The sequence below is a fragment of the Ciconia boyciana genome, chromosome 10 (assembly GCF_034638445.1).
Source record: "Ciconia boyciana chromosome 10, ASM3463844v1, whole genome shotgun sequence".
In the NCBI taxonomy this organism is placed as follows: domain Eukaryota; kingdom Metazoa; phylum Chordata; class Aves; order Ciconiiformes; family Ciconiidae; genus Ciconia; species Ciconia boyciana.
Window position 1 is genome coordinate 14,397,566 of NC_132943.1, and position 27,577 is coordinate 14,425,142.

At 44.4% G+C, this 27,577-nt stretch overlaps 1 protein-coding gene across 5 annotated transcripts in view; it reads right to left on the reverse strand.

Annotated features, from left to right (window-relative positions):
• GLI2 (GLI family zinc finger 2) overlaps positions 1-27,577 on the reverse strand; it is a 198,215-nt gene that overhangs the window by 133,007 nt on the left and 37,631 nt on the right. For 4 of the 5 annotated variants that reach the window (XM_072875390.1, XM_072875386.1, XM_072875387.1 and 1 more), the window contains one exon: positions 14,035-14,197. In XM_072875390.1, the coding sequence (XP_072731491.1) occupies positions 14,035-14,167 (133 nt within the window). In that variant the 5' untranslated portion in view covers positions 14,168-14,197. Of the gene's footprint in view, positions 1-14,034; positions 14,198-27,577 lie in introns of those variants that run through there. The other variant, XM_072875392.1, reaches the window with a different exon arrangement.

Genomic DNA, 27,577 nt, shown 5'->3' on the forward strand with positions numbered 1-27,577 from the left:
CCCTCCCTGCCCACCTCGCCGACACACGGTGCCACGATTACACAACGCGCCACGGCAGGAGCACGGGACGTCACTGCAAATCTCCGTTCTTTTTTGGGATGTACACATACTTTTCAAATTTCCTAAAAGGAGAGATTATTTGGTTTTGGCCAAGCATCTGAAACCACTCGCAGGCCACACACAAGTTACCGAGTAAGCAGACGACATCCTCTTCTCAAACCCTTATGGACACAAACAGATTTTGAAAACGTGTACTTCAACCACCTCAGCAAATTGTTTCCCTGGTGTGTTGGTGCCGGGAGCCCAGTGCCTGCCCTCCCTCCTCCTCCTCCTCACCCCCCCGTTCGCTGCTTACAGCAACGAGGACATTAGTGCTGGACTGAACCTGCTCCAGTTCTTTTATATAGATTTAGACCGTATAATTTGATCGCAACCACAGGCAGTTTTATTGCCCTGATTTATATGGAGCCTTGCAGGGTTGTTTTTTTTTTTTTTCTCCTTCCCCTTTTTTGGTAGGAAAGCGAGATTCATAGAAGTCCTTTCCCCACTCCAGACCGAGGACAAGCTGTGGGATCTCTGGGGCTTCCCACAAGGGCTGCGGCAGGCTTGGATGCCACCTCCCTCTCCCCTTGCCGTGGTCTTGGGGGGGATGCACGCACCGCAGGAGCTGGCTGAAGTGCTCCTTGAGCAGAACCCCTCCCCGTGGCCCTCACTGCGCCACAGCACGTGGCTTCTCCTGCCTGAGAGGATGGTCCAGGTGACGTCTGGGGCAACTGATGTTGCCGTGCCCCTTACCCGCTGGCGTAATACGCCGATGGCAACCTCAGCATCCCTCCCTCTCTTGCCCGCTAACCCTCCAGAAAATCTCCCAGGAAAGTCAGCAAAAGGCTTATTTGACCAAGCCATCGCTTTTACAATCCAAATAGCAGGGGATGAAAATCCAGGCAGCTCTGCCATGGAGCTAAGGGACATGTGACTGTCGGGCCAGGCATGTTGCTACCAACCATCTGCATTCCCAGGGCACACTAAACCTGGGATCTGTATTAGTATTCTCCAGCAGGCATCTGGCAGATATTAAATACCAGCCTCCCCGGAGAACTTGTTACCTCCTCATGCTTGACTGGGTGAATATAAGCGAGAGCTGTGCTTGTATCTGCTACCTGAAGAGGCTAGATGAAGCCTATCTGAAACATGCCAAGACCCCATATCTGTTATTGCCATACCAATTTCCTGAATGAAAATCCTGCCTGTCTTTCGTTTAATCTGTCCTCTGTCTCATTACGTGACAAGAACATGCTGTACTAACTACAAAGACAGGTCAGTATGTGACTCAAAACCTAATTTCTGTTACTTACCTAAAGGATTACTGCCTGGATGAGCATCATGTTTTGGAATAACAATAGCAAAGTCCACCAATAGTCCTGCCCTGTCACTGGCATGTGGAGAGCTAATTTTGCACTGGACCATGGGCTTAGAGAAAAGGTTCATCAGAAATCCAGTCATCTCAGCTTGGTAACCTCAACTTCACAACAAACATGGACTTTTTTCTAGCTTTTTTCTTTTTCTGCACCCAGCCAGTTCCTTCCTATGCTTCTATAAGCGCGTAACACTTCTGCTCAAATACTTCACAACTTTTCTCTTTGCTACCAAGTTCTCCTCTTGAAGATCCCACAAAACGGCGTCTTGTGGCTCAAACACTGCTGTTACAGTCTTGCTCCTCACACCTCTGGACAACAGCTGGTCAAAGGCCTTCCAATCCCTCTACACAACTCAGCCTTCCTCCTGCACCTCTGGTCCAGGCTTCCTCTGCTGCTCTGTAAATCATCTTATCCAAGTAAAGACTTTTGGCCATAATCCACCATGGTTTCCATAAAGGACACTCAAACTCTCTATTGCTCTGAGACTGCTGGTACCTTGTGTCTTACCCCATGTAGTAATAATTTTGCAAACTTTGAAGCAGAAATCACATCCTCCCTAGTTATGGGTTCACACAGCACTGATCAAATGCTGCTGACAGCACCTTTTGCCTCACTTAGGAGCATAACAATCGTCTAGAAAAAGTATTTCAAAATTACCTGCAGAATCGTTACCAGAAAACTCACAAGCAACATGAGCCACCACCCACTTCATGTGCATCCAGAGGCAGACTGGGAATGCTGGGCTTGCATATCTGCACACTTTGTGAGCATCTGGAGAAACATCATCCCTTCTTTGTGGTATTTACAACCATGGCATTCAAGGGCCAATTCCCTCTTCTGTTCTCGTGCCTTAGCTGGCTGACAGCCTTCAAATTCCCACTGTGTCTGAGCACGGCTGTGTCTAAGCCACCAGCCCCATACCTCAAAAACACAACGTTAAGTGAACCAAATTCAGGAGGACATTTCTATTCTGCCCTCAGGACTTAACTACTGGAAGGTTTTGAAGTTGGAAAAGAATAGCTTTTCATTTGGGTCACAGAAAGAAAGAATAAACTAAAACCATCTTTACAAGAGACATTGCAGATACAGGCAGTGAGGAAAGGCCCTTTGGGCTGATACTTAGAGAAGCTCATTTCTATCCTCACTCAAGTGCTACAGAGGTTAAAGACCTGCTACAACCTGCCATAAAAGGCAAAAACCACATTAATAGGAAATGTGTTCCCCTCCCCCATTCCAAATGTATTTTTTATGAGTAAACATTTCTGTATTAAGACTTACTGTCCTCAAAGATCCCTTTTATGTCCCAAAGGTAACCATTTAAGTGATCTTATAACAGCCGTTACTTATCTTTACAATGGGCAATGCACATGAACTCAGTGTCTGAGACTTTCATTTTGCTATATATTTTTTAGTAACTACATATAAATCTAGCCTGTTTCAAGTGTCAGTGACGCTATGTGGCCAAAAGATAGCCTTGGATCTTATCTCAGCGGCTAAGACATTGTTTTGAGTGGAATTAAAAGAAGCACAGAAATTTGCAAAACACTTTTTTTCCTCCCAACCCTTTTAGCTTGCTTACAGAAGTGATGCACCATGCACAGAGCTCAGAAAAAGAGATGCAAATATTTTTCACACATTCAGCCATCTCATATCTATTTTAAGAGTCACTACTCCAGCATTTGAAATACAGGACCCTGCAGTAAAGACAGTTTAAGGACATCTTTGTAACAGCACACGAAGGTTCCTCTGGAGTTTTCCAAAGGGAAAAAGTTGCACCAAACAATAGTATTGCCAGCCCCTCTGCAGCTGATGACAGTATTAGAGTGTGCACATGCATAGAAGGCTAATGGGAAGAAAAGCTGAAACTAAGGTTTTCTCTGAAGCTGTCATGCCAAGTCAGTGATTTTTTTCTCCTTCCATCACCTGGTACCCAGAACAACACCTTTCCTAAGAATCTAATTACAAAAGACTTTGCTAAAACCACTGTCTATTGCTTGGGTCAGGGTGAAACCCTGAAGCTCTGCATAGTTTCTGTAAATTCACCCACGTCTGTCCAAAACTCTGTCCAGGTACTTGAACTTCAGTAAACCGTTTGATGAACCTCACCCATAGATTATGTATGTAGGAAACCCTCTTACACTGGGAAAATTCATTTTCTCCTGTTTCAACACAAGAGATTTACACAGCTATTAACAACACAATGTTCTCCCACTGAGTTTGCCAGGTAAGATCACCTGAAAAACTTTCTTACTCCAGAGCAGTGTGACCCCTTGGAATACAGTCAGCTCTATGTATCCCCAAATGGTCTCTCCACTATAGATATTGGAAATGCCTTTGCTGTAAGAACTTAACCTTATCTTCCCCAACCCTGCAAATCTGTTTTATTGGGCCCCTTTGACAGCAGCAGGTTGACACCTCAGACATATGGGCAAGGTCACCCTTGTAACGCAGCGCCCAGGGGCAGCAGCACCCTCTTGCAGGCAGCGGGGAGGGGGAACAGCAACCTCCATGCAGTCTGACCTGTTAAGTGCTTCAGTATGACCGATGCCATAAACATGCTAACCAGATGCTGATGGATGGGCCTCGAGGCCCAAAGAACAACGCAAGTTCATTATATAAATGGGGGAGTGAAGGGAAGTCAAGCAGCTTTCCCAAAATCATGAAGGAAGTTTGGGGCTGGATCAGGAACTGAAACTAATTTTCCCCAGGCTCAGTTCTGTGCCCTCACCATAGGAAGCCACCAAAAGATTGGATACCTTCACACAAGCAGCCTCTGGGAGTCGGGTCAGTTTCCCACAACACGTAATAATTCCTCTTGTTAAAATGGGACGTGCAAACCAATGCCTAAAGTCCTCACCTTCATGTTTCTCTGGTTTTGCTTTAAAGTGTGGCTGTAAATGCCTCAGAAAGAACATCACCAGCTCTACCTGCGAACTGATATGAACAAGATTTAGCTTAATCTCGAGCCTTATGAGGAAGGCACTTCCATGCATTCACGCAGGACACCGGTATTCACAACAGCCAGCGTGCAGAAGTGGCAGCTGCTTGGTTCCCCTCTCACTGCTGTCCTCACCCCACAAAGAGCAGCTATAAAACAAGGTGAGCCCCAAATAGACAAACAGAGCAGAGAAAGATAATTTTTTTCCCCTCACAAACAGAGAAAAAAATTCACGTGGGGAAAATCAAAACATTTCCCAACACTTTGGACCCAGGGTCAGGAGTGCTGAGCCCTTACCACTCTCTCTAGGCTTGGAGCATCTTGTTAGGTGCAGAAGTATCTCTGTTTTATTTAAACAATTAAACTATTGTTGAAGCAGCACACACGGGGCCAGGGGCTTTCAGGAAGTTACCTCCTCTATTGGATGGTTTTCAGGAATGCTCAGACACTGATCTTTTATATCAATACAACTGAAGTCATCAAAACATCTACTTTAACTGTTTACTTAAGGATGCATCTGTTGCAAGCTGTGATTTTTTTGAAAATCTGTCAGAGTCAGGAGCTGATCCATGTTAAGAGAAGAGAAGAGAACAGCTTTCTGGCCAAAACAGCACCACACCATTCAATCCCTGCAAATGTTACTGTATTTTAAAAATCAGATATTAGTGGCAGTAAATATAAATATTTTGCTTGCAATACTCCTGTTCTTATTTACAATTTACTTACAATTGGAAGCATTTAGAATGGAATACAGTCTTAAAAATATCTGGGATTCCAGGAGAAGGAAAGAGGTATAAAAAAGAAAAGGTGAAAAACCCCATGGAGCTCTCTGACAGACTGTAGAAAAGGCAGAATTGATTTCAGACAAGTTTGTGTGAAATCTTTTTAATTTGTGTTCATGTGGGATCACACTCAGTGATTTTTTAATTTATTTTCATTTTGGACTCAGTCAGCCTATGTGCCCAAACTTTTGTTCAGTTCTTTCCACCACAGTTTGCCTGATTTCAACCCAACACCACTATGGGAGTCACAGAACACCCAGTGCAGGTCACTTCCAAACACAAGTAAGCTCACAAGTTTAACATAATCCTAAACCAGTTAGCATGAAGAGACTATATCCATTTAATTCCTCCATGGTAAGAGTTAAACTTATGATCTTGGCTGAGGTTTATTCTCTGTCGTTACCATTAAGGTCAGAGAACTCATCCTGCCAAACATGGAACCCACACAGAATTCATGATATTGATTTATTTCAGAATTTAAGGTTTCTGCAAGTTATGTCCCACTTGGTTCTGGAAAAAATTGTAGCCCCTAATTATGAGCCCACTGTGCTATGTATTGGACAGAGGCACTACCAAAAATGAGTTTACATTCAGCAAAATCCTGTTAGTGCTACTGAACATTTTCATACTCTTATGTACCCAAAAGGAGTGATACTGACTGCTACACCACTGTGTTCTCAAAGGCACTATATGATGCATAGGCAACTTGTGTTCAACTCTCCTGAAGGGAAAGAAACAACTCCATTTGGCAGATGGACATGAGAATGTGTGTCACTCGGCCATGATTACATGGCATACCAGTGAGAGAGGAAGGACTTGCTAGCAGATATGGTGACCCAAGGGACCTGGGCTAAGTTTCCTGTACTACCATGGATGTCCCACGTACACCACCTCTAAGTCACAGAGATAACCAGTTCTTGACATCTCTCTGAAACAGCCAAATCCATTACAGCCACTTTGGCCTTGGAGAATCCTCTCTGCTCCCTGTCTGCAGAATGGGAGCAACGATATCTCCCTGTTTTAGCGGGATGCTCATGTGTGGAGAGAAGTGCAAGAGGCTGAAGTATTTAGGCACTACTGGGGCTGGCCAAGGTAAGATAACCCTCCACAGGACCTGGGCTCCCAGAAGCCACCAGACAGCACAGTTCAGGTTCTCTTATTTAAAACAAATTAAAAATGGTGCAGAGGAACAGGCTGTGTCCTCACAGGCCTCTGCACCTCACTCATCACCACATGAAACCATGAAAACAAACCACCTGGTTTCATGGGGGGCAGTTTAAGGAGGAGATGAGCAATTCCAAGTTCTCCTTTTGCTCCGAGGTGTGTGGCTGTCTTCTGAAGGCCAAGCAGAAATTCTTTAGGAAGCGCCAGGAATACAAGCCCCATTTCTTGGTGGTGGTATTGGATGCACAGCATTTCTAAGAACATTTTTCTCTGCCACTCATCTGACCCCAGGAGCAGTCCCACTGCTCCGCGCAGGCAGCAGTGGAACGCTCTGCCAAACCCTATCAATTATTTAGCGTCAAAAGGAAGACTTAATCTGTGTGATAAAAGAATGGATTTTATCTAAAGCTTGTTCCCCTTAAAGTGATTTACACAACTGGCCTCTCTAGTTGCTTCCCTTAACGTAATTATTTACTTTTGCATTAATAGCCTTCCTCCACTTGGGTTATTTTTAGGAGTCTTTTGCAGCCTTTAGAATTTACTAGGTTTTTTCCTTGTCTTTTTAGTGGGTATTTTTTAGGGTATTTTAAATTGCCCATCTCTCTGAACAGGCTGTTAGAACACTAGTTTTGTCAATGCTGGTGTAAAGCTGGAGCAGCTCTGGGAAGCAGCTCCTCCGGCTGTGTTGACACTTGGGTGTTTAGTTTGCGTCCAACTTGAGAAGCCACGGGGTGAGATTTCAGTTCAGAGCTGGTAGTCAGGGCTCTAAGACTGCTCATCAGGCTATGGACTGATGAACATAATGAAGGGCATTAAAGCATTAATCTCGTCCCACCTTGGTTCCTTGCTTTAACCCCACTCTGCAATTTTGGCCAGGTCAGAAAGACTGGGATTTGTCCAACTAACATTAGCCACCTCAAATCAGGCCTGCAGCCCTCAAGGGAACAAAGCAGGCATCTCCACAACGTGATTTACTCCACCCTAATGCAAAGGGATCTCAAACTAGACACCTAACATTTAGGCAACCTCAGACAAAACAAGTCCCATTCCTGGTCCCCCATGATTATGGCAGGCTCAAATGCCACAGTTAATGGATGGCGTTGGGAGAATTAATTTATAAAACCTGTGCGAATTCTCAGATTCTCAGGCAAAAAGCTGCCAAAGAGACTAAAAATTCAAACTATGGGGACATGCTGCCAGCACAGAGGAGACAGTCCAGGAAAGCATCATGATAAATATAATCCATTATCACCACTGGATTTTCTTACCTGACTATAAATAACCACCCCACAAATAGGTAAGTTTAGCATTGGTTAAAAAGGTTATATTTAGGTATCCTCTGAGAGGCACTTACTGAAGTCTAAACTGGATCCATAGAAAAGAAGATATATCAGTACTTGCCAGAATAAGATTTTGGAGCTTACAAAAAAATAGAAAAGTGGAAGCTATTATTATTAGGACTATTATTAATGGTAATAATAATAAACTCACAAAATATAAAGGTCTTTCAGGTGGTACTTAGTGGTTGGGATCACCAGTGCCAGAACCAGCCTGTGAAGAATACCTTTTTTCATTTTAAACTCATAAAAGCTTTTCAAGTTGGCGTGCAATCCTGCCACATGGTTAGGGATAAGATTAAATTGCTCTGTCTTCAAAGTATCTTGGCATCTGTAATGGGCTGAAATTGTAGGAACTTTTGGTATGACAATTTGGGGGAGCTGTATACAATCAGTGAATGCTGGCTTATATTATAAAGTTGCTACATCAACAAATGCTTTGGTGATACGGACTCTAGCATCGTCTGTAAGAGTATGCAATGTGAATCAAAAAGTCTGTAAACATTAATGGTTATCCACTCTGAGGTTGTACCTTTGCCTACACGGCTGGCTACCACACAGAGAAACCCAGTACAGGGGCTCGGGAAGGAGGTTTTCCCTATGAGGGGAAAAAACCCAAGTGGCTAAGAAGTAGGACTCCAATCACTTGATTAGGCAGAGGAAAGGGTTACCTTACAAAGATGCATTGCTGACTATTTTCGAGAAGAGACTAGAGAGACTCAGCATTGCAAGCCATGGATAGACAAAGGAGGGCAGGCAGAAGAAAAGACGTGGTTTTTGTGGCACAGTTTGTGGCAATTTTAGCTACCAAAATTCTGTCCCATGTAGTTGAAGAAATAAACCTGCTGCTCCCAGAGTGCTCTCTGCCATGCCCACACACCAGATACTGCTCATTGAACAGAAAAATGGTGCAGCATGGCTTTAACATCATCCATCTCTACATGGATTCCTTTAAACTATCCCAAAGAGCAGGTGTCAGGCGACCAACATGATCCAAAGCTGCATCCAGTCACAGGTGTTGATATCCCACGACCGAGGAACAGCCTCAGCATTGTACCAGGCCGAGCATCTGAGACCTCCAGCTTCCCAAAGGGACACGAGTGAGTACACAAGAGAGACCTGTAGGCAATCTGGCCAGCCAGAAGGACTATGGTGGCAAAGAAACCCACTTTAAGACTCAACAGAACTATTATATAAGACTGATGGAAATGTTCAGGAAAGAAATACAATTCTTGATTGCTATCACTCTTACAGCAGTGTTGCACTGAAGTACTACCCAAGGTGGGGGCCACTGAGCAGTAGACACACACTGGCTGTCAGGAGAATTTAGAAGTCTAAATTCTGGGATTTTCCCATCATTCTGTTTTAACCACTTGCCCCCTTCCCTCCCACAGCCAACCCAGACTTTTCTGTTAACTGCGTATCTCAAAGTTCTAAGTTGTATACAGCAAAGCAATACAGGGCAGGGAAGCTAAAATGTGCTTGTAGTGGTTATATTCCTTTCCCTGGAAAATGTGAACAACTGAATGAAAAACATTCTTTGGAGAAGATCCCTGCCCCTCTGGGGTGGACAGAGGAGATGACTTCATAGGGGCTGTTCTCCTTCTAATTTGTCTGAGTCTCAGGCCACACAAACTATATATTTTTTCAATGCGCTGAGGTCTGCTGGGATGCTGGCATTTCCTTCTCCTCATTTACATGGTCTTCCCATAATCCAGCACTGAGACAAGCTGAACTGCACAAGGACTCCCTGCCAACGCCACTCAGGGCTTGCTTATAGAAGACCTCGGGAGAGCAATGGGAGGTGCTCCCTGCCCTTCTCCTCTGCCTATGAAAGGGCTGAGTGTGCTACTTCTGCAGCACTGAGCATTCCCACCAGCCCATAAATCAAGTGACCAAAGTCCATCCCAATCTCTGATCCACTGCAGAAAAGCCCCACGCTCTGCCCTTACAGTACACGCGGGGCGAAGAGCTGTATTTCATCAACCGAAGCCTTAATATCAGAGGAGAGTCGTTACCTCCTGGAAAAAAGGTGTAGCCAGAGTCTTACTGGTTCTGCAGCTTGGTTTCCCCATGTTTACACCAAATGACTTGTTGAACTTCATTATATACAAAGTATTTCCATAGATCAGAGGCAGGGAGACCTGTGCAGCTAACATAAAATAAATTACCACCCTGTGATAAATGGTTCTATTAGCAATCCAGATTGTTAAACTCAGATACAACAGGATGAAGGGAGCACTGCCCCATTCATTCTCCCTGCGGCAGATACTGAGTTGTAAATAGGTTATTTTGTGTGTAAATAACACATTAAAACTCAGCATTAGCTGTGTCTTTTGATAGAGAGGAAATTGTTCCAAATAAATAATCTCGGACAGGAATGTAAAATAAGCCAGATTTAATAGTGCATGCCTGCTGCAGCCGTGTTAAACATGACTAAAATGATAAACCCCAGAATATACTAATAGTAAACTATGCTTTGACATCAAAGTAATGAGGCTGTATTTTTACCCAGCTTTAGAAATGCTAAAATTAGTCTTGACAGAGCCAGACATCAGAAAAATGTTTCAAACATAAACACCATCAATTTGGGAACTTGGTGTTTGTGTCATGCTGAGGGTGGGGTGGAGAGGGAAAGGTGCATTCTGGGCCTTGTTAAAGTCAGGCAGTTAGCATTTAGGAGAATTTGTATTTAATTTTTATTACAAGATGAGAAACCCATCTTCCTAAATATTTCTGCCTTTGAAAGAGTGGCTCATTTAAATTTCTCCTCCAGCCACGCGCCTGAGCTTCCTCGTGCATGCCGATACGGAGGATGTCGCAGTGCTAGCCTGGAGGACCCAGCCCGGTCTCACTCACGACGTGCTCTGCTCCAAAGTCTCTTACCCTGTGCAGCAGGATGCACTTTTGCACTCAGCAAAAGGGTTTTCTAAACATTAAGTGTTACGAGTTGCCCTTCCAAAAAAGTGGAGGCACCGAAAGTGAGAGGCTCTTCTGCAGATCTGACTGTCTATAGCTCCTACATACTGTCATTAAAACCAGCTTCCATCTCCGTCACACACACACATGTGCACCCATTGAAACAGAAGAGAGCAGCTTTGACTCCTTGGCCGGCATGATTTATGGAAAAATAGAAAATTAGGAGAGACTTCCCTGATGTCATTTCTGCAAGGCCAATTTCTGAGCATCTGATCAATGAGTTACTATAAAAAAATGTCACAGAAGATCTCTAAAATGGCAGCTTCAGTAGACTAAAAATATGAGATGCAGATTGTTAGTATGAAAGGACTCTTCACCACTTAGAGCATAAACAATACCGATCTCTTTTCCTACAGCCATAACTTAATTTGTTCAAGGCTGCAAACGTTTGGGACAAATAGCCAAAGCAAGGGACCTAGAAATGGAGACTGGACATGTTGTTACCTTATAATAACATAGTCTAAATAATAATACAATAAAATAGCTAGTCTTCAATTATTTAACTAATATTCAGTTTATTGCTTCAATTACCCTAATTATAAATAAAACCTTATACATCTATTCATTTCTAGAAGGGAAAAAGAAAACCTTATGATCTGAGAAACATGCTATGTTGGCACTCTATCTGTGTGACTCAGTAGAATAAAGGAGAAGAAATGTGTTGCAAATTACGTTCATTTGGCTCTGGAGAGCAGCTTGGTGATCTGCAGCACTAGCTGAGCCTTGCTGCCACTTTCTCACATGCTAGTACAAAGAGTAAAACGTCTACAACAAATAGAATCAAGAGTTTGTCTTGGATGAGACTAAAGACTTGCTCGTATGGCCCCAAAGCAGGGTGGGAGCTCAGAGGCCCTCCCTTTAAAGCTGTTCCCCTCCTCAAGCTGAACAATATAATTAATCTCCATGCCTCGTTTGCTTTCTTCTGTAAGAATATGAGCATAAATATGTATATTTCTGGCCTGTTATAAGTAATTACACTAGTTTAGTGAAGCAAATATGTTATACTAGCATGAAAACCATGTAAGTACAGTCTCATTGCTACCCAGCGTTTTTGTTATTATCTGCTAAATCACACCTTGCAATTAACGGATGTTATAAGACAACTTTGTATTTCTTTTTCTACTTATAAGCACATGCATTGCGCTGCTCCCTTTCAGGACCATGTATTATGTCTAGCCAGCATTCAAAGGAAAGCCCTCCAAACGACAAGAGCACATGCATCACCTGCAGAGTCCTGGGGCCGGCGTCCGATCGCACGCTACTTTGCTGCTAGCCATTTTATGCCATTTATGAGCACTTCTCTTCACAGCATGACATAGATTTCGCTCTTTACATCTCATTACACCATGCTTTCATCACGATTCTCCTGACATCTTCAAACAATCCTCCACTTACTTCTCCACTTCCTCTTAATAAAAGGAGAAATATTGAACCCGTAAATCCTTCTTTCCAAAGGCGAGAGCACACCGCTAACGGGACATATAATACTGGACGCTTAAAAACCGATCAAGTCTCCGGGGGGGCCAAATGGGCCGATGGACACTCCACCTCAGGGGCAATCTCATTTCCATCACATCTCTGGAAATGCGGTGACTGCTTCCTCAGTGGAGGCACTCCCAAGGCAAGTGCCAAGTGGGGAGAAGGTGTTTCTTTACAACAGCACGTCTGTGGGTTTTGCATTTTAGCACATGCTTGGACTTTGTTGGCGCCAATCAGCCCTTTGGATCTGCCATCCCTTTGGAATGGAGATGATGCCTCGAGTGGGCTGCCTTATGGTTCTTACAGCCTGTGCTTCTTCAACAGGGATCAAAATCTGTGGGGGGATGGCAAACTTCTGCGTGTTGCTGTCTCTGCCTTTCCCCTATTTCTGCAGCCCAGCAAGCCTTCCTTTCTGCCACTTTGCGTAGTGCTCACAGGGAAGGTGGCTCAAACCCATAAAGCAGCATGAAATTGTGTTTCTCTCCAAACAACTCTGTGTGAAAGATTTTCTAGTTCTTTTTAAAGAAAAATGTTCCTTTGCCAGCAAAGACTAACAAAATTTATCAAACACATGAACTAATCTGATTGATTATAATCTAGCAGCTGCTGTCTTATTCTGTACATCTGAATCTTCTCAGGTCAATATGGAAATGAAAACCAGGTAACAAATGTGTTGAAAAGGATAAAGCAGATTTAAGCAATTTGGGCTGGGAACTATCTTCAAAACTCAGCCGACAGAAAACACGAACTCTTCAGCCGAGCTCTGCAAGAGACAGAGGAGCCCACAGAGGAGCCGTGCTGCTCTCCTGGCGTGATGAGAAACCACCCTGCAGTGAAGGAAGGGGAGGGGAAGGGTTCATTTTGAGGTAGACTCTGGCTAGCAATAAGGTATATTTTAAAGGGGAAAAAAAAAGCTGCCTGCAAAGTTTACACAGCTGGGATGTCTCGTCACATCCAAGCCGGTGCAGCCCTTCTAAGTTTGTCTCCTTAAGCCCTGTCCAGAAAGGACGCCCAGTCCCAGTACCCAGCAAGGGCAGCGCGGTGCCTCCCTGCAGGCACAGCCTTGCCCACAGCTGGAGACACCATGAATGGCCCTGGCACCAACTTGGAGATCCACCAGCACATGTGCCAGCGAGGGATGTGTTTTCTGGGGCTGTATTTTGCCTGCTGTAGCATGCGAGAGGAGGCAGGAGCAACGGGCCTGCATGTCCCCCCACACACTGGTGTTACACCTGCCAGAAATGACCCCATGCCCGTGGGTGTCCACAAGAGCTTCTCAATTGACTTCAACACCAGCAGGACCAAAATCTTGCTAAAAACACTTACAGAAAAAGAAATGAGGACCTGAGCTATTTCTGACATTAACAGGAACGGCACAAATGGGGGGGGTTCTTTGTGAACCTTCCTGCACTGGGGCTGGACAATCGCAAATTCTTCCCTAACCATGAAATTCCAGCGGCAATGGCTGAAGACGGTGTGGTCTGTTTAGCTCATTAGCAGGATCACAGCCGGCACACGACACCCCTCCCTGACCATGATGACAGGCGCTCCCCCCAGCTCCAGCCAGCCTCACCAGCCACCCTTTAGCTCCTCCATGGAGGAGCAGCAGGCACTGTGCTGCCTACACCACACAGCACCGGTCGGCCGGTGGCAAGCCATGACGGGATGCCTCGACTCTCCGACAGCCACCTCTCACCACCGGTCCTTCTCCCTCACCCCAGTCCAGTTCTCTAGGAACGGCGGTGACTTGTCACGGTGCAGTGACGTTTGGACGCCATGCGGTGTCACAGCTTCCCGCTCCTGTGACCTCTGACGGCTGAGAACCCCAATAAACTCAGCGTGTTCACAGGAGGACAGATGCCACCATACTTATTAAATTCTTACAGTCTAATGAAAAACACCCCTGCTGCTTTCAAAGTGTGGAAAACATAAAGTACCTCCTTGTGCCACTGCTGCTCCTGCAGCTGCTAAAGGAGTGGGTTTCTTCTCCGTTTCCGTAAAGCCATTCCCCTCCAGAACTGCACCTTTCCCTTCTTTTTTCCCAGCAGCAGTTGAAGCAGAAGTTTCCATCTTAGACGTGCATCTTCCAGCTCAGTAACCCTACAGGACATAAAACAAAACCAGATTCTGGTCACCGCACACAACACAGGCAAAATCAGCTCCTCGAGGAAACAGCCAATGGTTTGGCAGAGCTCAGAGGTAAACGGCGAGCAGCGAAGATTTCCTGGGTTTCTAAATCTAGCAGCGCAGCCAGTACAGGCAGAAAGGGCACAACCCTGCCAAGGGATGGGTATTCACACATCCTGCTGGCTTCAGGCTGTTGAAGACCTAAAAGGATCAGGACCAAAATACGTTTTTTCCCCACTTAAACTTGGGCTGTATAATAAAGCTGACGGGTCCAAAGGGCTTTCCAGGATTAAAGGACAGGTGAGACGCAAAAATTTAGCACATATAAAACCAATTTGTCCATCCTATACGTGACCTAGCCCATCAGACCAAAAAACTGAGTCAGCTAAAAACTTTCAATAAAAAATAAAGATAAGAATACATTTAAGGTAAGGGGTTTTTTTTCCCCCAGTTGGTGCCTATTCTATGCCTTGGTTCTGAACCAGTGCCCTGACCAGAACATTTCAATGATGCTTACAGATAAGCCACAGCAGGTCTGCCAGAGCCCATCCAGCTCTCACTGGTGAGGACTAACATCCACCGATTCCTGACTCTCTCAAGCAAGTAGTTCTATCCTGACGAGTCGCATCTCAAAATCAGCTACAGCTTTATCCCCGTTACAAATGATGAATTAGGTGCCAGTGAAAGCTCCACAAAACAAGAAGATACCAAAGCACAAATAGCCTGTTTTTTTTTAAATTAGGTCCATGAAAAATAACAGCTCCTGAACTTTTTGTTAGCTTGATAATTTGTTCTGCATAACTCAAACCTACCTCATCTCCCAAAAGCAAACATATGTGTATCACAAATTTAATGTAAAGATGGGGCTTCTCTTAAAGGAGGAGGCATGCTTCATTTCTGATGGCAGATACTTTTGTTCACCCCATTTTAACTTGTTTTATTTCAATGTCTCCACATGACTCTTGTTTTCACAGAACCCACACAGTTACCTGGCACTACTGGCCTCAGGCTGGTCTTGGGAAAACCCACTGCTAATTCTTCCTTTCCTTTCTAATTTTAATGCAGATCTGCAATTTTTCACATATAAATTTTCAGATGCAATTTTTTTCAGCTCCTGAGATACTCTGGAGCACATGGGCTGTTTACCTTACTGGAATTAATAGGATCAGCCAAAAAAATGTCTGGGAAACCAGAAAACAGGTTTTTGTGTGCAGGTAGTTTTACTACCTGTGCCAGCTCAAACTTCCCTCCCTTAACTCTGGAGGATTAACTGACTCCTGAACATCTTGGATTAAAAAGTTAACACTGCTAAAAACTTTAAAGCACATGAAGATTTCAGGAATTCCCATGTGTGATCTGTAACTTTTAGCCTTTAGTTGTCTATGACCCCAGCATAAGCACTTTGTTTTGTAGTTGTTTTTTTTCCTCTCGCTATTTGGCTGGTTTTCAAGCAGTTTTTGTGCTGTAACTTCAGGACAGACAAGCAGGAAAGCGAAGCCCCTCTTTTCCCACTACGTGATGAGCTCCACGGCTTAGCACACAGCCCCATGCTCCCAGACTCCCTCGCATCCGGCGATGGAGACCCTCCGTTTCGCACCACCGTTCAAGACAGGCCGTCCTAAACCCCTTCCTCCTCCGCTCAATGGCTACTTTAAAACTTTCCTATAAATACAAAGCCACCCTTGCTGGCACCCCAGAGGGACCTGGCGCATGGTGGATGTGGTCGTCCAGCGTTGCCACCACTGCCTGGGCTCCGGCAGAACGGTGGCCCACTGAGCGGCTCCGTGCTGCAGCCCAAGCAGCTTAGCCCAGGAGCCTTCAGGCATGACTCGCGTTAATGGGACCACTAAGTGATGGATCTGCAGTCACGATTTGCAGCTGTAAACAGTGGAGCTTGCATTGGAAATGACAGGACCCACAATTACGGGCTTTACTGATGACACAAGGCTCCAGTGAATACCGAGGTGGCCCCCCTGCCCCGCCGAGGTCCTGCCCCAGCATGTGCTGGGCTTGATGGCAAACATGGGATGGGTTCCTGGGGGCCAGGACTTTACAGCGGTTTAATCCAGAAATCAGGTTGGGTTACAGACCACGTATGAAATAAATACACTCAAACTGGAGGAGTATTTGACCTAGGTCTGACAGCCTAGGCTTCTGTTCGTTAAGCAAATAAACTTCAGAGGCTATATTACTAGCCCCCCACCTGTTTCTTCTTAGTCCCTCCATTCAAGGCTTTGCACTTTTGTTTGAAACCAGATGCTCGCCCTCGCACCTCTCCCAGCCTCCCTGCTCCCCGGTCACCCTGACCCTCGGGGCAGCCTCGTGTGTGCGGGGAGCATCCTCAGGGGGCTGCGGAGCACAGCGGCCAGGGAGGGGAAGGAAGAAACTAGGAACAGAAATTGTTCTCCTGTGAAACATGCAGGTTAGAGCCATGCTTTTTTCCAGAGACGTACCTGAAATGACATCTGTAAATCCCTGCCACAGACCCAGTTTTTCAGATGTGTCATTTTTCCAACTGGAATTTGACAAGAGATCAGGCCTGTATTTGAAAAACTGGCCTTTGTAGCTGTACGCTTTTTTCCAAATGAATTATGAATTTAAAAAAAACCCAAGTGTTTCTAATAAATGGTTGTATTAAACAGGTAAATCCTTCTCAAATACTGGATTAGAAAAAAAAAAGAAGAATGCAACTACTCTAATCTTACAGGATTTAGTGTAATAAGTTTATAATTATTTTTGCTTTATAAAGGTGCTTGGGGCAGAGCAGGCTAGATGCGAGGCTCTGAGCTTTTCCCAAGTCAGCAGCAACCAAAAGTCATTCTCCTTCCACAGCTACCCATGACCAGAGCTGTCCGTCCCAGCCCAGAAGGACACAAGCATCCTCCCTGGCCAGATCCTGCCCTGCTCAGCACCTCCACCCACAGACCAGGACAGAGACCTGGGAGCGAAGGAGCAGCCAATTTTGTATCCCACCTCCTGAGGTTTCATGGATGATGGCTGAGAGGCAGTGACCAGCAGACTCCCCCCCACCCTTTGGTGCAGTGCGTGACCAGGACACAGCACTGGAGCTCTGGAGATTTAGGTTCCCATCTTGGCTCTGCTACAGTCTCCTCTGTATCCCTGGGCAAAAAGCTTAACCTCTCTCGCAGCCGGTTTCCACAGCCGTAAAATAGGAAATAGCGCTTTGGCCTATTTGCAAAGTGCTTTGAGATCCTTGGAGGCACAAGGCTATGGAAGTATTTTTATTACCAGTATAAGAAGATATATTGATGGAGGCAGTCAATCCACACCATCCAGGAGCACAACATTCATTTTTTAAGCAATACATAGTTTGCTTTCTGTTCAATGCTAAACTTTTTCCGCTGCTCTGTGCCACACAGAATTTATAAATTCAATGGCAGTTTAATCTTAGCAGCGAGCCATTTGGCATGAAAAAGGGTTTCACAGGGAGCCTGCTTTTTCCTGTAAAGAGCATGCATTTAGGAGTGACTATACGGAGAAAGACCCTGTGCACTTATTCAAGCACAAGTCTCTGCCCTCCGTCATTACTCAGAATTAGAAACCCAAAATGGATTACTCAGATTGTTCCTGAGGTTTGTAGCTTTCTCTGCAGGAGGAGGGTTGGGTAATTGATTTTGACACTAATACCAGCACTATTCATATGCCCTGTAATATAATTCTGCAGCAACACTAAAAAGGCAGCCATCTGAGATCTGAACAAGGAAAGTGCTATATGATTTGCCCTAGACAACCCCAGCTATTTTAACAGCTGTGTTGTATATTAAAAGGGAGAAATCCCAACAGAATTAAAAACAACAAAGTCACATTTGCCTTTGAAGGAAAACAAGAAGCCGTAAACTTTCCTAATAAAACAATCCCTCCCGCTAAGTGCTCAAGGAATGGTCAAAAGTGCTGTCCCAAAATGACTGTCTCTCTCTTTTGGAGGGCACCAGCTTGAGAGGGACTGCCAGCAAACTTGGGAATAAGCAGATACTCAGCAGCTGTACCCCCTGCACACCCTTTGCTTGAAAGGGCATTATTTCTTTCTCGCGGATTTTTCTTTCATCAGGAAACCTTCTTCCCCTCCCCTCCCCTCTACAGAGCAGAACACAGATTTCTGCCCCCCAAGCTTTTCTGTGAAACACAAATCATCAATTTTGGCCACCTCTCCTCAAAGACTGAACACCAGCGCAAGAGTGAGCCTCTCTGGCAGAGGGCAGACACCGACGTTGTGACGCAAGTCTAATCTTCCAGAAGCCACCGCGGCCACTGAATGCCACCTTCATGCCTGGCAGCCCCGCGGGGTGGCAGGAAGGGATTTCCAAAGGAGGCCTCCAGCAGGCATTCTGCTTCTGTGAATATTTCGTGCTTTCTCAGACCGATGTCTATCCTCTCCTTCATTTTAAGTCCATCTCTACCTGGCCTCCTCGCACACGGCCCCAGCGGTGCCAGCGAGGTGCCATCACCCCCGAGGGGACACGATGGAGGTGCGCTGGCTGCTGACTCCAGCACCACCTCCACTGCAGCATGGCCAGGACAAAGCCCCACTGCTGCCGGCTCCTTGTGTGACCGATGGGAGCTGGGATAACCCAGGGCAGCCTTCGCACAGGTCTCGCCAGGTTTGTTCTCACACACCCACAGGGAGAGATACTTTATCCATTCTGCCACATCGCCCCCCATGTAATGGGCGATACCACGTTTGATAGCTTTTCCTGGCGTGCCAGTTTAGTTAAGATAAACAAAGAGATACTCCCACCATCTCTTCTTTTGCAGTGGACTGTGTCACACAGCTGACACCTCCTGAATACACGATCTGCTTATGAAATTCAGTGTGAGCCAACTGTCTTGAACATTGGCTTAATACAGTGGCTGCTGTGATCCTTTTCAGTCTCCCAGGGTTTGAGCCAAATTATGTTCTCAATTACACGGAAGTAGCAGCAGTTAACCCAGTGAAGTCATAGGCTCTCTACCACAGCAAAACTTGACCCTTCTATTTTCTTTTATATCAGCAGCAGCTTCAAATTACTGAATAAAGTTTTTTCTGTACACATGCCACTACTAAATGTTGGGACTAACCAAACACACTGTTGCTGAAGGATCTACAAGTGTTTATCGAATATCAATCTCAGGTAAAAGCAGCATAAATATTAATTCAGAACTAATCACTTTTAGGGTCCTTCTGACACAAGGTTTCCCATCTTGATATTTGTTAGGAATGGTCTGCTTGGGCCAATCCTACAGGGTTGATTACACATGGAAATTGGTGTAGAATGCTGAGGCGTGCATGTGTAGAGCAGTAGCTGTCTGTTTGGAGGCTTCTGCTGCCCCTTCCAAGCTTGAGAAAGCTTCTGTGCTGGGTGCATACAGCTTCTGGGAGACGTTATGGGGAGGGAGGAAAGGAAGCAGAGACGACCACGTGCCGACAGAAGTGGTGTTAGGAGGGCACAGAGCTGCTCAGGGCTGCTTCTGTTTTCCTACTTCCTTTCCCAGCTCCTGCTTAGAGAAGAGCAATACTGGGCTGCTGAAGGAAGGAAGGAGGGAGCTGTGCTGGCTTTCAGCAAAGAGGACAGAAAGACACACAAGTTCTGCCCACCCACCCCCAAAAGTAGGGCTAAAATTGCTAAGAAAGCTGGGCATTCATCAGACAGTTCTAGCCTGTGGCAAAAGTTGCATCACTTAAAAAGGGGGGTGGGGGGGTAGGGGGGGAGACAAAAAAACGCAGGAGAGTTGGCAACACTGCAATAGTTATACAGGTTCTGGAATGTACAAAGGCTGAAATCAGAGACTTAGCATCTCTTTTGAACTTCAAAAACAACAAGTCTCTTCAAATCACTCTGTTAATTGGCTTTAAATTAGAGTTCTAAGTTTAATGAACAAATCTTTTGCGAACGGCATGAAACGGATACGCTTCTAGACTAACTTCCTGATCAACACCATCTGCCATTTCCATATGGCAACGGCAAACCAAAAGCACGAGGAAGAAGCTACTCTTGCCTTACTGTGAAGCGTCAAAGTGTGCCCAGGACTGCCTGGTGTTTGGCAGTGTTTCTCTGTAATGTGGTAACCTCAGAACATCACCTCCAACCAGCTCCAGAAGATCTGGGGATATTCCAGGCACCAATGGGCACAACTCTGCCCAGGGAGGTAAAGAAAGGAGGAAAAGTATGGAAAAATGCTTGACGGGAAGGAGGTATGTTTGCAAGGATGACTGGTTGGATGTGGAAAGAGCAGGTGGAGAAAAGCCTGGAAGACAGAGAAGCAGCTGAAATAAGGGGAAAGAGGGATGACCTTACAGACTAGAGTAGGCAAGACCTTACTGAAGAATATGAGTGAATGGAGGTAAAGGCACAAGGCAGGCAATGGCAAATCCTGTGGGGAGAGAAAAGAGTGGCATGGAAAAGAGGAAGAAGGAGGCTGCAGACAGACCTGGTACCATGGGAAATGGAGATACGTAGCCCTGCTGAGGCAGGGGAGGGGCACGGTGTGACATCTAGCATGGCAGGGACAGGGCAGGGAGACATGGCACAGAGGGAAGAGAGGCAGAAAACATTCAGGAAACTTGTAGGGAAGCAAAATGGGGAAATGCAAGGGTCTCTGATGGAAAAAATATATCCTGCAAACAGCTCCGAGGAATGCAGCCCTCCAGCGTGCTCCATCAGCCTTTGGAGCTGGAGTACCCAGACAGAAGCATACAATCCACTGCTTTGTGCGGTGCCAGGCACGTGAAGGGAAACAATGTCAGATACACCTCAGCGTCCCAAGCACTGTCTCTCCTTACACTGACACTGACTGCAGTGGCCTTCCACTTCTATCAAACAAGGCCAGTGGAGTTAGTGGTGGTGATCCGAAATTATCACCATCTTGGAGGTCTTTCAGTATTCAGCTACCTGCTCCAGAACTAGCTGGATGCTCCTTGCAGACCTTCCAGCAGGGACCAGACACCAACGGGTCTGGACAGCAAGGGTACAATGCTGGTGTCTGCACAGGGGCACCCGGCACCCTGGGACCCCCAGTCCTGGGCAGGGCTGACAGATGGGGCACAGGACCTACGGGAGACATGTGTCCTTCAGGAATGGCAACCAGATGCCAGGCTATCCTAGGACACTCCACGGCACCAGGTGACAACACTGAGGCCACTGAATTGAAACATAAGTGGGTTTTCCCTTTGTAAAGCCATTTACTTCCTGGGCTGTGGTTACTGGGTAGGAGATGGTATTGAATAAAGGAGCTCACATTTCTTCCGTTCTTTAGGTTTAGCCCACTGTTCGTATTTTTCACGAACACTAATGTCACTTTAATGTTGCTGCTTCCTTACAAATAAGACCAATTTATAAAAAAATCAGATAAATTTGAATCGTTTCCCCACTTCAAGTATATTTTCAAGTTGCCAACCTTAGAGCCTTGAACAGACATTATCTTTCAGATGCTGGGTTATAAACAATTACAATACATCATCAAAACATACGAGCAGACATAAAAGCTCAAAGCCAGACACAGATTCGGCATTGGTCCATGCCGAGACATGCAGGCTGGGGTACATGAATTTCCCTCCTCTCTCTCAGAAGTTATCTTTGTTTCTTACTTTGGAAGAACTGAGAAGATGGAGGAGTGGGGGCTGCAGGGAAGAACCTTTTGTGGTGGAACAGGAAAACAAAGTCATGCTTGTACTTTTGCAAAGCCAATCCTACGTGTCTTATCATGAGAAAATTTTTACTATGTGAATTCCAACGTAGAATAATCAAAGAAGATAATCAAGACACTCCTGTATTCAGACTCTGTGTTAACATGCTGCAAAAATATGGGAAGATGCCACCAGGTAAACAAAAATTGCTCAAAAGTGATGCGTCACCATTATAACTGGTCCATGAATCTTCAATTGGTTTTTGTTTATTTGTTTGCTTTTGTTGTAAGGGAGAGAGAACTTTGGCAAAAGAGTTATCTAACTGTTTTTTTGATGTAAATCCAAAGAAGTTTTCGATTTCCTGCTATAGAATTTTCTGGGGGTTTTTTTTCCCAAAAAGGAAAAAAAAAAAAAGAAAAAAAAAAGACAAATATTACCTTTATGTGTGCACATGTATCTAATGAAAAAGTATTGTTTTTGTTTTAGGAAACCTTTGCACACCAGAATAGAAAAAAAAAAAAAGAAAAAAACCACAAAATAAAGAAATCAAAAAACCCCGTCATCAAGTCTTCATGCTCCAACAAGAGCAGAAACTGTTAATAACTAACTTGTCAGATAAAAGATCTGTGGTGCTTGGCAGATATACCAGGGTGGCTAAATACAGACTGTATTAAGACCAGGGTGGAGGACCAGCAGTTAAACTGTTTACAACAAAATTAGGCTCTAATTCTAAATCAGTAATAATTAACCTATTGACTTTTCAGCAGGTTTATGAGTAAAAGATGCTAAGAAAGTAAATTGCACGTACTACAAGTGGAGCCAGAACTGATTGTGAACAGAGATGTTCATGCAGGTTCCCTGGAGCGAGTGAGAGGCAATGGAGGAGATTTGGCTAGGAGGAAAAGAGCTGCCTTGAAATCAGGCAGATTTGAGGCAGCTTTTGAGAAGGTGGAAGTGAATGTTTTGTTGGCTGGTGGTGACTGAAGGAGAATCCTCTCAGGGTTTCACTTCCGAGCTGCAGTAGTTTGGGCACTTTCAACTCTCATGAATGAAACCCCAAATACAAACCACATGCAGTGAAGTTTAATGGGTTTGCTTTATGTAGGGGTGGGATGAGTAATGTTGTCTTGTAGTGACTGGTCCATCCAGATGACATTGAACAGGCTCCAAAGCTTGGATAAGAAAACCCTCATTTGGCTCAAGGAAGGAAAACCTTTATTTTGAGCAATGAAAGAGGAAGGACTGCATCCTTGCAAAAATCCCTATAGCAACTGGGTTCTTTCAGAACACGTTTCATTACAAAATTTTGGTTTATTTTTAAACATTCCAGTTCACTTCATCAGCCTATTGAATCCTCCCTCCGGAGGCACACGTGTAAGTATGTAGAAGAGAGAAGCCTGGGAAGGAAACAAGAATGTAATTAAAAACAAAAAAGCAACACTTCAATTGGCTCGTTTTCCTCTGCTGAACACATACACCACACAAGCTGCTATTCCACACTGGGTAGAAACACATATTGTCTTTATAAGACTACAGTTGCCAGCTGAAGGCAGGATGCAGACCACATAAAATGGTTGGCAGTTCATAAACCAGAGAATGGAGAAAAATTCATCCAGATGGGAATGGGAGAAGAGTTTCTGACAGGATCATAGAGTATTTGGGGTTGGAAGGGACGTATGGAGGTCATTGAGTCCAGCCTCATGCTCACAAGTAACAGAGCATTTGCAAACCCCAAAACCATTGAAATATCTGACAGTCGATGTAGTAGGACAGGACAGAGCTATATGGGACATACCCATGGACTGCAACGCAGCCTAGTCTGCAAGGACACAAGCACACCAGTGAAGAAAGATTCAAGAATGACCGAGAATCCCTGCAGGGAATGTTATATGAGGGAGAACAAAACGAATACTCTGAATAGTGCTCATTTCTGTGAGCTGCGAGTCACGTTATGGGCTATATAGGATTAAAAAAATTAGCGGTTAAGTAAGTGGTGAAAGGCAGAGCCCCTCAGTTTTCAGCAGTGCAGGTCCATCTTCTACAGAGAAAAGAGACTGTACAGTGTGGCTGGCTGTCATTTCAGTGGAAGGGAATAAGTCTTTCAGGAGACAGGCTAAAGTATTCAGGAGGGTATTAAGCTAATGACAAAAGACAAGGGTGAAAATGAGCACTCATTTAGCCAGAAATCAAGATGTCAAGATTAAAATTAATCAAGGTACCAAGGGACTCAAAGAGAAGAGATTCCTTAATTGTGTAGACTCTAACGCTGCGAACTCGAGTAATAAACAAGAAGTGGAATAGCTCATTTAATACACAAATTAGTTCTGACCAGTATTACTGAATCTGGTGGAAACATTCGTATGATTGGAGAGCTACAATCATTTTGCGTATCAGTGACTGGAAACAAATACAGAGTCATGAAGTTTGTCAGTGACAAATGACTGCAGACACAGTAAATAAAGACGATTCCTTTGTACCAATGACCTGCTCTCTATCCCTAGATGGGCTAGATACAAAGATTATATATTTTAAAGCAACCATATACAAGGCCACACAGCTGTAAAACAATTGATTAAAATGAAGACTGTGTTTTGAGAAACAATGACTGAAGACAACTTGAAGTTTATGGTGGGCAAACAGTGGCTTACAAGCTCTATGGAGGTTGCCAGTATCCAAACAACTAAAGAAAAATGTGTTTGTCTACGCAGAATTTGGGAGGTTATAGTGCCTCTCTGTCTAACCCTGAATTGACCGTTACTGGAACATTACACCCAGCTCTGGCGTCCACAATAAGCAGAAGGATGAAAATTGCAGAGGCTCCAGTGCTCTTCATGAGAAAAATGAAAGAGAGCTTAAGAGAGGCACTTGCAAGATGACTTGATCAGTAATATTAATATATATATGATCAACAAAAATTTTATAACAGATGCTCTTTGACCCAGAGGTAAGGGACATTACAAGAACCTATTACTAAACAAATTACAGTTACCTAATAACAACTGCAAAACCTAAGAGCTGTAAGTTAAACTAGAGAATTCAGATTAGAAATAAGGCTCCCAGTTTCAACAGAGAAGAGCACTGGATTCAGGCTGATGACAGACTCTCTAGCATTGCAGAGCTGACATTTTGTTCAGTTATTTTTCCAGAAGATCTGCTGTAGTCTAAGGCTTGTCACTGGACGTGGATGGGTTTAAATACAGGAAAGTCCTCTGATGGTGTTATAAAGTCAGACTAGATTAGCACCTTGATCCTCTGTGATCTTATGCACCTATGTATCGGTGTGTTATAAGTGGTTGATTTGCCATAACTTCACAGATCAAAATATCTGCATTTCTAATGATTGAATCTTACCATGCCTGTCTCTGCTGATAAGTGAAACTAACTTCTACCTTTCAACTTCTCTATTTTTTTTCTTTTGTGATAAGGACTTAGTAAGACTCAAGTAATAAACATCTCCCAGAACATTGATAAACTCTAAGATGTTTATGTCCTGTGCCAATGGCAATGTTGCTGAGTACGCATTCCTTTACTATGCAGTTATGTCTACCATGCTACAAGTATTTTGATGACTGAGACAGATATAAAAACTGTTCACCAACAGAATATCATGCAATTTTTGCTTGGTAGCCTACAAGAACTGACTTGGTTTCTTGGTCTGGCAAGTACCTGCCAGCATCAGAAAAGAAAGCAATAGCATTATAATTTACTTCATTCTCTTGTTATAAAAGCTAAGGAAAAAAACCTCTCTTCTCAACCCCAGCAGTGGTGTCTCCACAGCCTATGGAAGACTGGAAGTGTGGGGAGGTCTGATCCTCTGCTGCCCTGCATTATCTATTTCACATACAAAACAAGCTGGGCTGACATGCCAGCACATCTCACGTCCACAAAACTCACTGGAACAAAACCCAGGCTAGCAGTAAACTTTTAGCAAATGTCGGCAGGTTGCTATGGCCCAGAGGAATGGTTTAGGAACAACTTTGTGTGCATGCAACTGGGCAGTCGAAGCAAGTCAAGCAAAATAACTGTTTGGTGGTAACCAGGCCAGGGGCTGAGCATTGGAAACTGCATTCACTCTTGTTGGATCCCCATGGCCAGAGGCTATACCAGAGTTTGGGGCACAGTAACTGCTGTGGCCACTAGATGACACAGGAAAAAAAAGAAAGATGTTTTTTACTATTTTGTTACATAAGACTCAAATCATTAAGTCTAGCCTGAGAAAGCTCTGTAAGTACTTCCTCCTTGTTTGCCTTTGTTCCTTGATACTATCTAATTTAAGACAAAATACAAAGGATTAACATAAATTCTTCAGGACAGAACCCTTTTATAGGAGCGTGTGTGTATACACACACACACACACACAGAGCTTTTTAGTACTGCTAGTAATAGCTATTACTTATTTACCTTGTAGTTATTGTACATTATTTCTGTTGCATATTAATGCATATGCTAATTATATCCTATCTCTGTATCTTTTTTCTACACACAAGCTTGTTGAGTTCTTCCTAGAGAAAACAGTCAAAACAAGGTAAATATTTTACCTCCCATCTACAACTCCCTCCCTGCTCCTAAAATTTCATCTGCTCTTCTCCTCTAATCACTTCACTCCTCCCCAACCATCTTCTAAACCATGTCACAGCCACTTTTCTTGCTCTCTTTGCCCTTTCTCTCTTTTTTCCTGCCCTTTTTCCTCACAAACCCAGTCTGCTTTGGTTTGCCTCTCTCTAAAAACAAAATCCCACTTGTGCCTGTAACTCTCATTCCATCTTCCTCCTTGTTCACAGCTAAGCTGTATCCAATCCTCTGTACCCAGTTGCCTCTGGGATTTCTCTCCACTAAATCTTTCCTACACTTTACTCACAGATCAACCTAGTTCAGACCTGATTCCCTCCAACCACACAGAAACCTCAGCCCGCCTCTCAAATATCTTCTCACAGCAATCTGGCCATGGTTAGAAGCTGGCAAAGGATGTCAAATGCTGTAGAGGTGGAGAGCATCTTGTTTGTTACTCAAGCCTGAAACCTGGGGTGGTCCTCAGCTTTCTCCAACCTCACTGTAAGATTTTGCCTCTAGGCCACCTCTGACTCCTGGTTCTTCCTTCTGCACAATGTCTTGAAGAGTTTGGCGCTTCCTTGAGCTTCCTGCTGCTCACCTACACATCTGAACTCAAAACACCAGCCTCTAAGCCATTCATTTTCATTTACAGCAAGTTCCTTTACATTGGCTCTAATGAGTACAAAGCTGATTTCACAGCCATTCAGAATGTGGGAGCAAGGAGCATTTTCCTAGCTTGTCACTTTGTTCTTGTCACTTAGCTTTACATCCTTTGATAGCATTCTCTTTTGTTTTGCCTCAACCATTGTCTCCCCTTTCAAAGCCCTTCAAAGCCTACCACACTATGCTTTCAATCTCATTGGCTTCAGGGAGACTTCAGCAAATGCATATGCACTTTCTCCAATCAAATCCTAAATATGTGTTCTTTGAGTCAGTTTGGTCATACAGACCAGAGATATCCGTCCATTTCCAGTCTCATTCATAACTAGTTTTCACCAATGAAACTATGGACTTGGAGTGTCTTCTGTTGTATTACAGGTCTCTGAGAGGAGAATCAGATCCCCCTGGAAAATCAGGAGCCAGTGAATGTCCCTGTAGGATCCATTGTTCTGATTTTAAGAGAAATACTAGAGTTCTTTGGTTAACTGTCTTTGCACTGTATTTTTCCTCAAGTGAGGGAA